General features: G+C 41.5%; 1 protein-coding gene across 3 annotated transcripts in view; it reads left to right on the top strand.

The window, feature by feature from the left end:
• strip1 (striatin interacting protein 1) overlaps positions 1 to 18404 on the top strand; it is a 127145-nt gene that overhangs the window by 34008 nt on the left and 74733 nt on the right. For all 3 annotated transcript variants that reach the window (XM_041196357.1, XM_041196359.1, XM_041196358.1), the window contains 3 exons: positions 11537 to 11643; positions 13142 to 13269; positions 13890 to 14072. In XM_041196357.1, coding sequence (XP_041052291.1) covers positions 11537 to 11643; positions 13142 to 13269; positions 13890 to 14072 — 418 coding nt within the window. The remainder of the gene's footprint in view (positions 1 to 11536; positions 11644 to 13141; positions 13270 to 13889; positions 14073 to 18404) is intronic.

Raw genomic sequence — 18404 nt, 5'->3', positions numbered from 1 at the left:
GATTGATGAGGGTAGTGCAGTGGATGTTGTCTACTTGGATTTCAATAAGCCGTTTGACGAGGTCCCACATGGAAACTAGTCAGGAAAGTGAGATCTCATGGGATATAGGGGAAGGTGGCAGGTTGGATTCAAAATTGGGTCAGTGACAAGGAACAAAGGGTAATGGTTGATGGATGTTTTTTGGAATGGAAAGCAGTTTTCAGTGGCGTTCCACAGGGCTCAGCGTTGGGGCCCTTGCTGTTTCTTGTATATTTTAACAATTTAGACTTAAGTGTGGGAGACATGATAGGGAAATTTGCAGGTGACAAAAATTGGCTGTGTAGTTGATAGTGAAGAGGATAACTGTCAACTTCAGAATTATATCAATAGTTTGGTTGAGTAGGTGGGGAATTGACAAATGGAATTCATTCTGGAAAAGTGCAAGGTAATGCGTTTGGGGAGGGCAAACAAAGCAAGGGAATACTCAATAATTGGGAAATTATTGAGAGGGGTTGAGGAAGTAAGTGACCTTGGAATGCATATGCACAGGTCCTTGAAGGTGACAGGGCAGGTGGACAAGGTGGTCAAGAAAGCATATGGAACGCTTTCCTTTATTGGGCTAGGTATTGAATACAAAAGCTGGAATGTAATGATGGAACTGTATAAAATGCTAGTTAGGCTGCAGCAGGAATTTTGTGCACAGTTCTGGTCACCACATTATAGGAAGGACATAATTGCTCTGGGGAGAGTGTAGAGGAGATTTACAAGAATGTTGTCAGGGCATGAAAATTGCAGCTATGAGGAAAGATTGGATAGGCAAGTGTTGTTTTCCTTAGAACAGAGGAGGCTAAGGGGTGACAAAAGGCATACAAAATTGATGGCCTAGAAAGGGTAGACAAGAAAGACTTGTTTTCCCCTAGCTGAGAGGTCAATTACCAGGGGGGGCATAGATTGAAGGTGATAGGTAGAAGGATTAGAGGGGTCATGAGGAAAAACTTTTTCACCCAGAGGGTGGTGAGTGTCTGGAATTCACTGGCTAAGTTGGTGGTTGAGGCTGAAATGTTCAACTCATTTAAAAGGTACCTGGATCTGCATCTGAAGTGCTGTAACCTGCAAAGCTACGGACCAGGTGCTAGAAAGTGGGATTAAAATGAGCGGTTAATTTCTTTTTTTCTCTGTTTTTGGCTGGCGAAAACACAATGGGCTGAATGGCCTCTTTCTGCATTGTAATTTATCTATGGTTCTTACTGACCTGAACCTGAATTCCTCCTCCTACTTTTAAGATTTAGTTTGAAGGAATTTTCTGGATTTACATTTTCTATTTCATTTACCGTCTTCTATACCTTTGGAAAATAATCTGTTATCCTTTTCCCTGAAAAAAATACCAAATTCTGTAGTCTTTGCTTTTGTTTCAGCTTTCCTCATCTAACTGTATCAGCATAACCTTCTATCCCCTTCTCAATTGCTTCTCTAGCTTGGTCTTAAATGTATATAAACTGTTCACCTCATCCATTCCATGTGATAGTGAGTTCCACATGGGGAGATGGTGGCATAATGATAAAGCTGATGGACTAGTAATCCAGAGACCTAGCTAATTCTCTGGGGACATGGATTGAAATCGCACTACAGCAGCTGGTAGAATTTGAATTCAGTTAATAAATCTGGAATGTAAAGCTAGTCTGTGTAATGGTGACCATGAAGCTATCATCAATTGTTGTAAAAACCCACCTAGTTGACTCTTAACTGCCCTCTGAAATGGTGTGGCATGCTACTCTGCTCAAGGGCAATTAGGATGGGCAAAAATACTGGCTTTGTGAGCGACACCAACATCTCATGAAAGAATAAAGAAAAAAAATTCTCATCACTCAATGCATAAAGAAGTTTCATCTGAATTCCCTATTTGATTTTTTTGGTTACTATTTTATGCCCCTAGATTTGCTCTTTCCCACAAATATCTTTGTTCTTCTGCACTACAACCCATCATAATTTCATAAACCTCTATTAGTTAGCTCCTCCGCTTTCTCTTTTCAAGCGGAAAAAGACCTTAGCTGCTCATCCTTTCCTAATAAGTTCTTGTATCAACCTTGTAAATTTCTTTTGCACCTTCTCAGATATCGCTATATCTTTTTTTTAATAACATGGTGCCCGAAATTGCACACATTGCTCCGGTTTGGATTAATAGAAGTTCAATACATATATATTTAAGCACAATTTCTCTGCTTTTCAATCCTGTTCCTCTAGAAATAAATCCTAGTGCTTGGTTTGCTTTTTTAATAGTTTTATTGACCTGCCTTATAACTCTGTGGTTTGCGTTGTACTTTTAGATCCCTTTTCTCCTCAACCCCATTTGGATTTGATTTTCCAAGTAATTTGTGATCTAATTTTTCTAATATCTCTCACTATCTGTGTTGAAATTCATTTGTTAATGACGTCTATTCTGCAAGTTTATTGGTCCCATCTTGAGGTCGTGAAAATGAATGTTAATATATAACTAAACCTTTCTTGCTATAAAACTTGGTCCTTCAACTAGGTGTAACACTATCACTTGGAGTAAATGAAGGGCTATTGTGCAATGATATCACCAAGAGTAGGCCAAGGACCACAGTGTAGGTGAATCAGCAAAGGTAGACCAAGGACCACAGTGCAGGCCATCACCCAGGGTATGAGAAGAGCCCAGCATCACAGTGCAAGGGATCACCAAGGGTAAGATGAAGGACCCATATTAACAATACAGGACCATCACCAGGGGTAGATGAAGGGCCACAGTGCAGGACATCACTGAGGTTGAAAAGAAGTCTCCTGATGCAATATTATTAGACTAGCAACCCAGAAATCAAAACATGATGAGTTGTTAAATTGAATTTCATAAATCTGGTAACTTGCAGCTTAGTACTAGAAAAAGTGACCATGTCATAAAAACATAATTAGCTCACTATTGTCCTTCAGGAACTGAACCATCTCTACTTGACCTGGCCTACAGATGGTTCCAGCTCACATTGTGGTTGGCTAGAACATGGAGGTATGTGTAGCAAATGCTCTGTTGTCAGTGTCACCCACATCCTAATAAGTTTTTAAATTATAAGACAAGTCATGAAGTAAAAGTTTGAGTAGGTCAAGATGAGTCTGCAAAGAAGGGAAAATGATTTGACAGTGTCAGACTGTGAAGTCTGGGACTGCACAGAACAAGCAGAAAAGGAAATTTTCTCTGAAAGAAGGCTATAGAATCAAAATCAAGAAAACGCGATGGCTTGAGGAATTTGAAAAAGGCCTTGAATTCCCCAGGATCAATGGTCTGGCATACTTTTATCAATTTGATTATAATTATTGGTTTTTATGCTGAAATTCCCGACTTAAGCCAATACATTTCAATATTAAATTAATACCATTCCTGTATGATACTTAATTTAAACTACTCACACCATCAATGACAGCTGTATTACGTCTGCCCCATGTTGCACATTTAAAATGTTCTTTGCTGATGGAAGAGAAGTTTGAAAGACCATTGCTGTGATCCCTGTAAAGACAGATAACTTTTAAAAAGAGATAAATTTTCCAACGATGGAAAGAACTGAAGGACAAGATTTCATGTTTTAAGACTTTTACTGTAGCAAAAAATACTAAAATCAACTTTGATCAAACACTGATTAACAGCCAACCAATACGACAAACTTATCAAAACATATTTCTGCATTAAATGCCTTATGCACCCCTTTTACATGCTTCTGGCAGATATGTAGCATTGAAGGAAGAGCTCCACAGTCGTTCCCAGCACTCCAGCAGAGGTTCATTTCTCCCCACCACACCAGGTCAAACCTTTGTGTCCTTCAACAGCCGTTTCACTCTACCTATGTTTTCCTGGACACCTAGCTGACTCCCTGTTTCTTAAATCTTCAAGAGCCTCGCCTGTTTTGTTCCATTTCTTTTGAACAGAAAACAGACTCTTAAAAGCATCTTGCTTCGTCATTAATACAAAACAGTTCCCCCTGCTTTTCCACAGTACTAAGATAGCATGACCAGTGCCATCTAGAAGGACAAGGGCAGCAGATAGATGGGAACATCACTACCTGGAAGTTCCCCTCCAAGTCACTTACCATCCTGACTTGGAAATATATCACCGTTCCTTCACTGTTACTGGATCAAAATCCTGGAACTCCCTTCCGAACAGCACAGTGGGTGTACCTACACCACATGCACTACAGCAGTTTGAGAAGGCTGCTCACCACCACCTTCTCAAGAGCAATTAGGGGATGCCAATAAATGCTGGCCCAGTCAGCGAAGCTCACATCCCATGAATGAATTTAAGAAAAGCGAAATACTATGGATGCTGCAAATCTGAAATAAAAACAGAAAATACTGGAAAAACTCAGCAGGTCTGACAGCATCTGTGGAGAGAGAAACACAATTAAATTTTCAAGTCCTTATGACCCTCCAGAGCTCTGAAGAAGGGTCATATGGACTCGAAACATTAGCATCTGTCGACAAAGTTATCAGTTTTTTTTAGCATTTTCTGTTTTTATTTCCACAGCAGTAGCTGCTTTGTTCCTTCATCTCAAATAGCAGTTATCCCAAGTTCTGTGAGATAGTATGAGGCTGCCACCCTACCTCAGCTTCTACCTGAGCTTCTCTCCCTATGGCATTTTTCTGAATTGAGTTTATCAGGAATTTACCTTCTTCTCCCCTTCCCCCATTTTCACTGCACCCTTCTTACTTTAAGTTAAAGGGGGCATTTTAAAGCATCATCTTGAAGAGTTCGGCATTCAAGACAGCATGGGGCAAAACTACTTGGGTCAGGGAGGGTGCGCCGGCAGTGTAAATGAGGTAGGCCTCAGGAAATATGGCACAGCACCTTGTGTTTCCTTCCATTTCTATGTAAGCAAATTGTACCAGAACTGAGGTATGAGCTACATGTCTGTAACACTTTCCCATTGTGGATGTCACAAGAAGAGACAGGCTGGCGGAATGATTTTTCCATTAGAAATGCTGCTATTTTTATTGTCGGTGCTCCAGGTGCATGTGCATGACGTATTCATATCAGCATAGCAGGACCAGGTCCTGGCAGATTTACAGTGGTAAGGGATGCATGGAAAGGAGATGAAGACTCAGTACGAAATAGACTGAATGCAAAATCAGGAATTTAGATTATGTGGGAATTCAGTGCTGGGGGGGAAGACACATACCAAAAATGTTGGGGAACACAGGGTTTAGGGAGAGGGAGGAACTGAAATAAATCAGTGTTAGTAGGGAAATGGTATTGTAGAAATTGATGGGATTGAAGGCCGATAAATCCCCAGGGCCTGATAATCTCCATCCCAGAGTACTTAAGGAAGTGGCCCTAGAAATAGTGGATGCATTGGTGGTCATCTTCCGAGATTCTATAGACTCTGGAACAGTTCCGACAGATTAGAGGGTAGCTAATGTAACCCCGCTATTTGAAAAGGGAGGTAGAGAGAAAACAGGGAATTATAGACCAGTCAGCCTGACGTTGGTAGTGTGGAAAATTCTAGAGTCCATTATAAAAGATTTAATAGCTGAGCACTTGGAAAACAGTGGCAGAATTGGACAGAGTCAGCATGGATTTATGAAAGGGAAATCATGCTTAATAAATCTACTGGAATTTTTTGAGAATGTAACAAGTAGAGTTGATGAGGGGGAGCCAGTGGATGTGGTTTATTTGGACTTTCAGAAGGCTTTCGACAAAGTCCCACATAAGAGATTAGCGTGTAAAATTAAAGCTCATGGGATTGGCGGTAGGGCATTGAGATGGTTGGAAAACTAATTGGCAGACAGGAAACAAAGGGTAGGAATAAACGGGTCTTTTTCCAAATGGCAGGCAGTGACAAGTGGGTTACCACAGGGATTGGTGCTGGGACCCCAGCTATTCACAATATATATTAATGATTTAGATGAGGGAACTAAATGTAATATCTCCAGATTTGCAGATGACACAAAGCTGGGTGGGAGGGTGAGCTGTGAGGAGGATGCAGAGATGCTTCAGTGTGATTTGGACAAGCTGAGTGAGTGGGCAAATGCATGGCAGATGCAGTATAATGTGGATAAATGTGAGGTTATCCACTTTGGTAGCAAAAACAGGAAGGCAGATTATTATCTGAATGGCTATAAATTGAGAGAGGGGAATGTGCAACAAGACCTGGTTGTCCTCGTGCACCAGTCGCTGAAGGTAAGCATGCAGTTGCAGCAGAGGGTAAAGAAGGGAAATGGTATGTTGGCCTTCATAATGAGAGGATTTGAGTACAGGAGTAGGAATGCCTTGCTGCAATTATACAGGGCTTTGGTGAGACCACACCTGGAATGTTGTGTGCAGTTTTGGTCTCTTTATCTGAGGAAGAATGTTCTTGCTATAGAGGGAATGCAGCGAAGGTTTACCAGACTGACTCTTGGGATGGCGGGACTGACATGAGGAGAGATTGATTCGGTTAGGATTATATTCGCTGGAGTTCAGAAGAATGATGGGGATCTCATAGAAACCCATAAAATTCTAACAAGACTAGACAGGGTAGATGCAGGAAGGACGTTCCCGATGGTGGGGGAGTCCAGAACCAGGGGTCACCGTCTGAGGATATGGGGTAGACCATTTAAGACTGAGATGAGGAGAAATTTCTTCACCCAGAGAGTGGTGAACCTGTGGAATTCGCTACCACAGAAAGTAGTTTAGCCCAAACCTTTGTATGTTTTCAAGAAGGAGTTAGATATAGCTCTTGGGGCAAAAGGGATCGAAGGATATGGGAAGAAAGCGTGAGCAGGCTTTTGAGTTGGATGATCAGCCATGATCATAATGAATAGCAGAGCAGGCTCAAAGGGCCGAATGGCCTACTCCTATTTTCTATGTTTCTATGTGCTCCCATTTCTCTCTGTTTTCAGCCTCCAGTAGCTGGTGAGGCATCTTCCTTATCTCCAAGCTAGCAGACAGTAACTTTCTATTACTTTAGCTGTGTAAATTAATAACTCATTGACTAATTAAACATATAAAGTTAGACAGATATGGCAGGGCTAGTAATGTGTTGTGACTGCATCATGTGCGAATTTGTGGAATGCGCTGCACTTATGGCCAGCCATTCTTCCAATGTCTACAACTTGCACAACTTTGGTTCAGGGCTGCTGTGCTGGAGCCCGAGTTGCTGGCATTGCGAGCACCAGGAAGGGGGAAAGTTACCTGGATACTATGTTACAGGGGCTGTCGCACATCTTGGGTTAGAGCCTTAGAGTTGGTCAGTGGTCTTGGACAGGAGAGTGTGACTACGAGTGGAACCAGCATATAGAGATGTAGGAGCCTTAGCTCCTGGCTTTGTATAAACACGTAAAAAGTGCTTTCTGCTAGTGCAGATGAGGAAAAGAACTGTAGGATGGATGAGCGGACTGATCATTGTAGCATGGTGCAGGATGCCGTTCAAGTCGGGGAAGCAAAAAGAATGTGGTAGTGATAGGAGACCGTATAGTCAGGGGGACAGATACTGTTCTCTGCGTTTGCAACTGGGGGCTTTGAAGGCTGCCTGCCATTTGGCAGGGTTAAGGGCATTTCCTCTTTGCTGGAGAACAACTTGGAGTGTGAGGGGGAGGATCCAGTTCTCGTGGTCCACATGGGAACTAAGAACAGTGTTAGAACCAGGAATGGTGTTCTGCCAAGAGAGTTTGAGGAGCTGTGGTTCAAATTAAAATGCAGAACATCAAAGGTAATCATCTCTGGATTGTTACCAGAGCCATGTGCCAGTTGGCATAGGGTCAAGCTGATTAGAAAATTAAATGTGTGGCTCAGAGTTGTGTGGGAACAAGGGGTTAAGATTCGTGGGACACTGACATCAATAATTGGGGAAGAGGGAGCTATTTCATTGGGATGGACTCCACTTAAATCGAACTGGGACCAGTGTCCTCGGCAGTGGTATAACTAGGGCTCTGGACAGGGCTTTAATCTAACGGGGGAGGGTTCAGGTGAAAGGAGATTTAAAAATCTAAAGGGAGAGAGGTCGAAGCAATGGAACAAGTGTAGTGATGTGGGTAAAGATAAGCAGTGGGACAGGAATGGACAGAGTGTTTAACATTAATTGTATATCAGCGAATAAGGTCAATGCAGGGAATAATAGTAAAAGTATTAAATTATTGATTTTTTAAATTTGAATCTGCAAATAAGATTGATGAACTCGTGACACAAATAGAGGTAAATGGTTTGGATTTAATCGCCATTGCAGATACTTGTTTACAAGGTGAGCAAGGTTTGGGAATAAATATTCCTGGGTGTGCAATATTTCAGAAAGACAGAATGGCAAAGGAGGTGGGATAGCTCTGATCATGAAGGATGATATAAGGACATGAGTGAGAAGGGACCTGGTTTCAGAAGATCAAGAAGTAGGATCAGTGTAGGTGGGGAAATTAGGAATAGTAAAAGTCAGAAAATGTTGGTGGACTATTCGGGTGCAACAATAAAGAAAAGACTTGCATTTATTTAGCACCTTTCATGACCACCAGATGTCTCAGAGCTCTACAGTTAATGAAGTATGTTTGAAGTGTAGCGCTGTTGTAAAGTAGGAAGCACAGCTAATTTGTGTGCAGCAAGACGTCATAAACAAAGTGTGATAATGACCAGATAAAGGGAAGGCAGTGGAGTGGTGGTATTGTCACTGGACTAGTAATACAGAGATCCAGGTAATGCTCTGGGGCCCAAGGTTCGAATCCCACTACGGCAGCTGGTGGAATTTGAATTCAATAAAAATCTGGAATTAAAAGTCTAATGATTAGCATGAAGCCATTTTTGATTGTTGTAAAACCCATCTGGTTCACTTCTGGGAATGTCCTTTTAGGGAAGGAAAACTGTCCTTAACTGGTCTGGCCTACATGTAACTCCACAGCAATGTGGTTGACTCTTAAATGCCTGGAGCCAACAATGCATGGACTGCAGCGGTTCAAGAAGACAGCTAGCTACTACCTTCTCAAGGGCAAATAGGGAGCCAGCGACGCCCACATCCCATGAAAGAATAAAAAATTATCTATTTTTGTGATGTTGATTGAGAGATAAACATTGGCCAGGATGCTGGGGATAATTCCCTGCTTTTCTTTGAAATAGTGTAATGGGATCTTTTATATCAACATGAGCGTAAATGGGGGCAAAAGCAAAGTACTGCAGATGCTGGAAATCTGAAATAAAAACATGAAATGCTGGAAAAAATTAGCAGGCCTGGCAGCATCAGTTTCTCTCTCCACAGATGCTGCCAGACCTGCTGAGTTTTTCCAGCATTTCCTGTTTTTAATTAGGGTAGACGGGGCCAAGCTTTAATGTCTCATCTGTATTATGACCGGGATGGGAGGAGTGCATAGTTTCTCTAGCCCCATTACTCAACAGGGCGCATCATAAGTATAAATGTTTATTTCACTCTTCAAAATGACTAATTGTTTACCTTCACTATGGTTGGACCCAGAATAAAAGAGACTTTAACTAGGCTTCTTTTAATAAACTCAGAATAATTGATTTATTATGAAACAAAACTTGTTTTTTAAAACAAGTTGCAAAACATGGGTAACATACACTTCCAGATTACAAATTGTAACTATTTACCCCTTTTAAAATCCCAACATACACACAAACACACACAAAACAAAGGACAAGACAAATAAGGTTCCTGCAGAGGTTGGCATAAGGAAACACTTTCTAAAAAAATTGAAAAGGTGTTGATGCTGTCGCTTTTTTGTTCCACCTGTGAAGACTGAGCGCAGACAACGGGTGATTGGACGCGGATTAATACTAATTGTAAAGGATAAAAGGACAGTTACCAAGTTTCTTATACACTAGTAAACCAAAATGGCTTTGGAAGTTGCTAAGACTTTTCTGGGAGTAGAAAATATAATAGTAGAATATTTGAAATCCTTGACTAAGGCTAAACAGTTAGCAGATACAGTGAAGGTAGAAATAAAAGCAGGATTTCATAAGAATGATATGATTAAAGTAATTACCCAGCATTTAGAATTAAAAGAGGAAACTCCTAAAATTGGTGTATCATAGCTAGAGCCAGCTAGGATTCAGTTGCAAATGAGGCAATTTGAGATAGAAGGGGATAGAGAAAAGCAGAAGCTTGAACTTGAAAAAGGAAAGGAACTGATAAACCTTGACTTGGAGGAGAAAGAGAAATGAGAAAAATTGAATTAGAAAGAAAAGAGAAATGTGAGAAAAAGAAAGAGCAGAGAAAATGAAAATGAAGAAGCTTGATCTTGACCTCCAGAAAGAGAGGTTACCAAGGGAGGAAAGAGAGCAGGAACAAGAATGGGAATATCAGCTTAAAAGGTTGGAATTTAAAAAAGAGGCCCCAGATGCTTTGGGGGGGGGGGGGGGGGGGAGTTTTGATGATGGAAAAATTACCCCCAGCCTGGAGCCCAGTACAGCGATTTTTAAGTTTCTACAAGCCCTTCTAGAGTTTGAGGAAAGGGATGTGGAGGCATTCTTCATTTTGTTTGAGAAATTTGGACATGAAAGGCATTAAAAACATTTTTTGAATTCTGTGGGTATCTGGGAGCAAACTGTGAAGGAAGATTGCTCCTTTCTCCCTCTCTTCCCCTGTATTGCCTCAGTCCAGAATGGGTGTTCACCTTCAGTCAGAAAAATTCTCAACTCAGTATAACTCACATATATTTGAAAGCCTGTGAAACAGTGGCAGGTGAGAGTTAATAAAGACAGTGTTTCACTGAATATCCTTTGGAAAGGACTTCTAGACAACTACTGTGACCATTGCTCCGTCTTTGCATGCAGGAACACTAAATTGACAGGGTCGAGACCTTTTCGAATTTGACCCTTTTTCAAGAAGTGTTCCTTACGCAACCTCTACAGAGACCTTATTTGTGTTGCCCTTGGGTTTTTTGTAAGTATCTATGTGTTGGGATTTTAAAACGGGTAAATTGTTACACTTCCAGATTCCAAATTGCATGTTAACCAGTTTTGCAACTTGTTTTTTTAAAAAAAGGTTTTGCTTCATAAATCAATTATTCTGAGTTTTTTGAAAGAAGTCTGGTTAAAGTTTCTCTCATTCTGGGTCTAGCAGTAGCGAAGGTAAACAATTGGCCGTTTTGTGAATGAATTAAATGTTTACGCTTACGGTGTGATCTATGGAGTAGTGGGGCTCGAGAAACTGCACTTTTGCCATCCCGGTCATAACATAGATAATAACGTATTAAAAATTTTGCTTTGATATCTCATCTGTAAGACAGCACCTCCGGCAGTGAAGCTGTCCCTTAGTTTTGCAGTAGATTTTTGTACTCTAGTCCCAGAGTGGAACCTGAAACTTTCATATGCAGGTGAGAGTGCGACCATTGAGCCATGGCTGACACTGGCGTAGATTGTGCATTCTGCTTCCACCCTCCCTCTTCTACACATTGCAATTTGTGGAATAGAGCTCCAAGAGAGAAGGGTTCATGTTTACAATTGCACGATGAAATTTCAAGTGCAAAACAAACTGATATTTTCACACTCAGTTAGTTTCACTATAATTTAGTAGTAGTACTGATTAAACATACTGATGGTCAACCAGTGTTCCCTTGTTTACTCTATATTCCTGTTTCTCAGAGTGCTGCTGAACATAATGTACTTGATGGTGGAGACAATCCGTCAGGAAATGGACGAGGATAATCTGGAGTGGAGGGCCATGAGGGAGACCTTCAGAACAGACCTAGGTCTGGCAATATATTCTGTCTGATTTATGGATAATAAGATGAAACAAAAGTAAATTATGTTTTTGATGCATGATATATCACAATCCCTTAGTTATTTGCTTCTATGTGTTACCAATTCCATCTTACTTGAGAGTATTGACATAGCTGAATCCAAGGTAACTAAAGCATAATGAGGGTTTCAGTAACAGTTGGACAGAGGTAGTGCAGAGGTGGAATTTAGGAGTCTGTTCTGCTTTTCATTTAGATTGTGAATGATCTTTGCTTCAATTTCATTTCCCTGCCTTAGGTCTATACCCTTTAATACCTTTTGCCTAATAAAATTCTGTCACTTGGTCTTGAAAATTTAATCTAACCCCCTGCCAGTACCAACAGCTTTTTGGGGGTAAGGATTTCTAATTTCTACTGTCCTCTGTGGACAAGTGCTGCCTTATTTCACTCTTAAATGGTCTATCTTTTATTTTAAGATTATGCCCATTTGTCCATTCACTGGAAGAAATTATTTCTTTTCTTTCTACTTTATCAATTCATTTCATAATTTAAGATACCTCAATTGGATCACTGTTTAAACTTCTAAACTCAATGGAATAGAAGTCAAATTTATGCACTATGTCCTCATAATTTTACTCTTGAGTCACAGTTTCATTTTGTGAATATAGATTGTAGCCCATCCAAGATCTGCATATCCTCCTTATGTTACAACTTAAGCATAACATTCTTTTGTATTTCAGCCCTTAAAGATGGCCAACATTCCGTCAGTCTTTGTCTTCCTCAGCTTTTAGTGATTTGTATACTTCAATGCCAAAATTCCATTGGTCTTCCACAGATGGGTGATGTTTCAGAGATGAAACTAGGTGACCTTTATGCTGGCGAAGATCTAGAGTCGATGCAGAATCAGAAGACTCTGGTTCGAACAGAACATCAAGGTTGCAGCAAGGATTCTGTCCACGACTTGGCTGTGGATAGAATTATGGCAACGGTGTGATATTTGTGATCTTAAGCCAAATGTCATAGAAATATGATCTGCCTCTAGTGTTTAGTTAGAGGAAATTATAGCTCATCCAAGTCTGGATTTTTGGCAATGATGGGTGCAGAGTGATCATAGATCATGTGGAAACTGACCTTGAGGTCTCCCTGCTCTTCTTTGTGATAGTGCCATGGAATAATTTTTGTCCATTTAAACCTTTTAACTTTGGGAAAGTTGGAAATTGGTTTGCATGCAGAAAGCTCCACAAGCTACAGTTGGATGAATCATAAGTTAATCTATTCCTTGGTGTTTTAGTGAAGTGCTAGGCAGTGCCAAGCAACAATCTGCTGTCTCAGACATAAAAGTTACATGGATCCATTGTCTTTTTTTTAAATAACGCAATTCCAGAATTTTTACTATTTCCTTAAAAGTCTGATCTCCACCACACTCCCAATCCACCTGTCTCATTAAAAAATTCCCTCAAATATTTGTCCACTTGCATGTACTATACATCCCCTTTCTTTTTTCTCTTAGGTGTATCACTGTACAACAATGAACCATTTTCAGTCATGCTATTTGGGATGGTGACCAAATTCTGTAGTGGCCACGCTCCTCATTTCCCCATGAAGAAGGTTCTGTTATTGCTTTGGAAAACTGTATTGGTGAGTATCAATGAATTGAGAGGTTCTTTTTGGTCACAAATATTTATTGTTTAAAGAGGTTGATTCACCCTCCACATTTTAAAAATAAAAATTGCCAACTTTTGCAGTGGCTTAGGTGAGGGGAAAGTCTGTTGTGTAAAGTCAGAGAAAGGTCCTGACTTTGATCCATTGTTTGCTTTTAGTTAGTTTCTTCAACTGGCAAGGGCATTAAAATTTGCCACAGTACCCTGAGCTGCAGTGGGAGAATGTGGATGATTCTTCCTCCTGCTTGCTGTCTGATGATTCCTACTGAAAAGTGTCTGGCAGGTGGGTGCTGGACTGGAGACATCTGTGCTGCCCTCGAAAGTTGAGCATCCTGCTTTGGCACATGCACGAAGAATGATCACTGCAGTAAGGTTTCAGAGTCATGGCAGTGATTGTTGAACTGATACCAAGATTAACATTCATAGGTTTTTAAAATGCTTCAAAATCTAAACTCTCTGTGAGGGTTCACTTTCCTCATGCTTAAAATTCCTAAGTCAGCAAGCGTTGATGTAAGCTTCTGTTTGCATTTCAGTGTTTTAGTAATATTTCAGGTGAGACCCCTCCTTAACAGAAAGTTTTACTTGTCTCTTTAATAGCTGTCACTGGGAGGCTTTGAAGACTTGCAGGTTCTTAAAGTGAAGAAACGTGAGGCCCTTGGACTGCCACCGCTTCCTGAAGACAGCATCAAAGTGATCCGTAACATGAGAGCTGCTTCACCACCGGCATCTGCTTCTGACCTAATAGAGCAGCAGCAGAAAAGGGCTCGCAGAGAACACAAGGTGAGAGTGATGTGCATTCACTGAACCAGTCACCGGTCCCTGATGTTGTGGCCGTACCAATACTGGCACCAGTTCCTGAATTTGTGCTTCAGCTGATTTTCAACTAGATTGCTTTGTCACAGTAAAACACCAACACAGGCAAAATTCTTAACAAAAACAAAAATACCTGGAAAAACTCAGCAGGTCTGGCAGCATCTGCTGATAGGAGCATAGTTAATGTTTCGAGTCCGAATGACCCTTCAACAGAAAGGTGAAATATAAGCTGGTTTAAGGGGTGGGGGGTGGGACAAGAAGAGCTGGCTAGAGGGCCAGTGATAGATGGAGATAACCAAAAGATGTCACAGACAAAAGGACAAGGAAGTGTTGAAGGTGGTGATATCATCTAAAGGAATGTACTAATTAAGGGTAGATAATATCACCGCCTTCAACGCCTCTTTGTCCTTTTGTCTGTGACATCTTTTGGTTATCTCCACCTATCACTGCCCTCTATCCAGCTCTTCTTGTCCCACCCCCACCTTAAACCAGCTTATATTTCACCTCTCTTCTATTTTTACTTAGTTCTGTTGAAGGGTCATTCAGACTCGAAACGTTAACTGTGCTGCTATCTGCAGATGCTGCCAGACCTGAGTTTTTCCATGTATTTTTGTTTTTGTTTTGGATTTCCAGCATCCGCAGTTATTTGCTTTTATCTTAGGCAAAATTCTTGTCTTAATTTCTTTCCAGCTGTGATTTTCAGAAAAGATCTTCTTGAGAAACCCAATTTCATTTTTTTCTCCACTATTTCTACTCCCTTGGTATTAAGAAAACGTTTTGGCTTGTCTTTTCTGGACCCGTAATATTCCCGTTAGTCATCTTGACACCTTTGATTAGAAACATAGAAACTAGGAGCAGGAGTAGGCCATTCGGCCCTTCAAACCTGCTCCGCCATTCAATACAATCATGGCTGATTCTTTATCTCAACGCCATATTCCCGCTTTCTCTCCATACCCTTGAAGCCCCTAATATCCAAAAAATTATCAATTTCTTTCTTGAATATATTCAGTGACTCGGCCTCCACAGCCTTCTCTGGTGGAGAATTCCACAGGTTGACCACCCTTTGAGTGAAGAAATTTTTCCTCATCTCAGTCCTAAATGGCCTGCCCATATCCTGAGACTGTGGCCCCCTGGTTCTAGACTCCCCAACCAGGGGAAGCATTCTCCCTGCATCTAGTCTGTCTAGCTCTGTTAGAATTTTATACATTTCAATCAGACCCCCTCTCATTCTTCTAAACTCTAGTGTATACAGGCCCAGTCGAACCAATCTCTGCCCATACGACAGTCCTGCCATCCCTGGTATCAGCCTAGTGAACTTCCGCTAAACTCCCTCTATGGCAAGTATATGCTTTCTTAGGTAGGGAGACCAAAACTGCACGCAATACTCCGGGTGTGGTCTCACCAAGGCTTTGTATAATTGTAAGAGCATTTCTGTATCACTAAGGCACCCCTACTTCTGAACTCAAATCCGCTTGCAATGAAGGCCAACATGCCATTTGCCTTCCTAATTGCTTGCAGCACATGCCTGTTTACTTTGTGATTGGTGTACAAGGACACCCAGATCTGTTTGTACATTCACATTTCCCAATATATCACTATTTAAATAATACTCTGCCTTTCTGTTTTTCACACCGAAGCGTATAGCTTCACATTTATCCACGATATACTGCATTTGCCATGTGTTTGCCCACACGCACAACTTGTCTAAATCGCCCTGAAGCCTCCTTGCATCCTTTTCACAACCCTGCCCAGTTTTGTGTCGTCAGCAAACTTGGAAATATTGCATTTGGTTTCCTCATCTAAGTCATTTATTTCATGAATAGCTGGAGCCCAAGCACTGATCCCTGCAGTACACCACTAGTCTCTGGTTGCCACCCGGAAAAAGACCCATTTATTCTCACTCTCTGTTTCCGGTCTGTCAGCCAATTCTTAATCCATGCCAGTATGTTACCCCCAATCCCGTGTGCGTTAATTTTGCCCACTAGCTTCGTATGTGGGACCTTATCATAAGCTGCCTTGAAATCCAAATACATCACATCCACTGGTTCTCCCTTATCTATTCTACTGGTTAACATCCTCAAAAAAAACTTCAGTAGATTAGTTAAGCATGATTTCCCTTTCATAAACCTATGCTGACTTCGTCTAATACCGTTAATGCTTTCCAAGTGTTCTGTTGCCACGTCTTTTATAATAGACTGTAGCATTTTCCCCATGACTGGTGTTAGTTTAACTGCTCTGTAATTCTCTGTTTTTTCTTTCCCTCCTTTTTTAAATAGTGGGGTTACATTTGCCACTCTCCAATCTGCAATAATTGCTCCAGAGTCAATAGAATTTTGGAAGATGACCACCGATGCATCCAATATTTCCAGAGTCACTTCTTTTAGTTCTCTGGGATGTAGATTATCAGGCCCTGGGGATTTTTCACCCTTTAACCCATTAATTTCTCTAGCACCATTATTTTACTAATACTGATTTTCTTCAATTCATCCCTCTCACTAGACCCTTGGTTCCCAAATATTTCTGGGAAACTGTGTGTCCTCTTTTGTGAAGACAACCAAAATATGTGTTCAATTCTTCTGCGATTTATTTGTTCCCCATTCTAATTTCCCCCGTTTCTGACTGTAAGGGGTCTACATTTGTCTTTGCTAATCTTTTTCTCTTCACATATTCATAGAACCTTTTACAGTCAGTTTTTATGTTCTCTGCAAGTTTACTCTCATACTCCATTTTCCCCTTCCTGATCAACCTTTTTGTCCACTTTTGCTGAACTCTAAACTCCCAATCCTCAGGTTTGCTGCTTTTTCTGGCAATTTTCTATGTCTCCTTTTTGGATCTAATACTATCCCTAATTTCTTTTGTAAGCTATGGTTGAGCCACCTTTCCTGTTTTATTTTTGCACCAGACAGGAATGAATAATTGTTGTAATTCATGCATACATTCCTTAAATATTAGCCATTGCCTATCCACCGTCAACCCTTTTAGTAAGGTTTCCCAATCCATCATTGCCAACTGGCGCCTCATACCCTCGTTGAGACGATAAAAAGCTGGCGATGCAAGGAAATATATTACTTAGGATTACATAGGATATACGGCACAGAAACAGGCTGTTTGGCCCGACCAGTCCATGCTGGTGTTTATGCTCCACTTGACCCTCCCCTCATCTTTCTCAACTAAATCTACCATTGTAGTAATTTATTTCCTTGTCCCTCATAGGATTGCCTAACAAGGTTCAAAATAGTTGGGGGGAGTGGGTGGTGGGCAAATTCGGCATGGAAACCTCACAAGTAGCCCCTGAAAACTCAATAATGGGAGTGAAAAAATCAAGAAAGGTTGCCCTCATATATTTTGTTTGGAGGAGCAACGAGCGCAGGAGACAGAATCTGTGGGGAGCTGCTCCACCAATCTCAGATTCTGCCTCTCCAGTAATGCTGCTCCAGTTCATCCAACCACAGGTCCCCTCCCTTTTTTATCTGATCTTATCCTTTACCATGTGGGGGTTTCCAGTTTTCTTGGAGAGCAGCACGGCCTGGATGTTGGGCAGGACCCCCTCCCCCACCCTGGGCAATGGTGAGCCTACCCAACAGCTTATTGAGCTCCCTGTGGTTGCAAAACTCACCTCCTGACACCCTAATCATCTACAAGGCACAAGTCAGGAGTATGTTGGAATACTCCCCACTTGCCTGGATGAGTGCAGCTGCTACAACACTAAAGAAGCTTGACACCATCCAGGGCAAAGCAACCCCACTTGATTGGCACCACATTCACAAATATTTACTCCTCCACCACTGACGCACAGTCGCAGCAGTGTGCACTATCTGCAAGATGCACTGCAGAAATTCACCAAGGCTCCTTCAATAGCACCTTCCAAGCACACGACCACTATCATCTAGAAGGACAAGGGCAACACACACATGGGAACACCACTACCTGGCAGTTCCTCTCCAAGTCACACGCCAGCCTGACTTGGAACTATATCACCATTCTTTCACTTTGCTGGGTGAACATCCTGGAACTCTCTTCTTAACAGCACTGTGGATGTACCTACACCACATGGACTGCAGGTGCTTCAAGAAGGCAGCTCACCACCACCTTCTCAAGGGCAACTAGGGATGGGCAATAAATGCTGGCCCAGTCAGCGAAGTCCACATCCCATGAATGAATTTTTAAAATGGCAAGCTGGAAATGGCGGGCAATGATGCAGGTCGTCGTCCTGGGCCATGTTAGCAGGCAGCTCCAGGATCTTGATGGCAGTCTGGTAGGTGGGGACTCTGGCCTCAACCTGCTTGGCAAAGTGACTCT

The sequence above is a fragment of the Carcharodon carcharias genome, chromosome 9 (genome assembly GCF_017639515.1).
Source record: "Carcharodon carcharias isolate sCarCar2 chromosome 9, sCarCar2.pri, whole genome shotgun sequence".
Taxonomy (NCBI): Eukaryota; Metazoa; Chordata; class Chondrichthyes; order Lamniformes; family Lamnidae; genus Carcharodon; species Carcharodon carcharias.
Note: the sequence above shows the minus strand (reverse complement) of the source record. Positions and strands in the feature narration are given on the sequence as shown.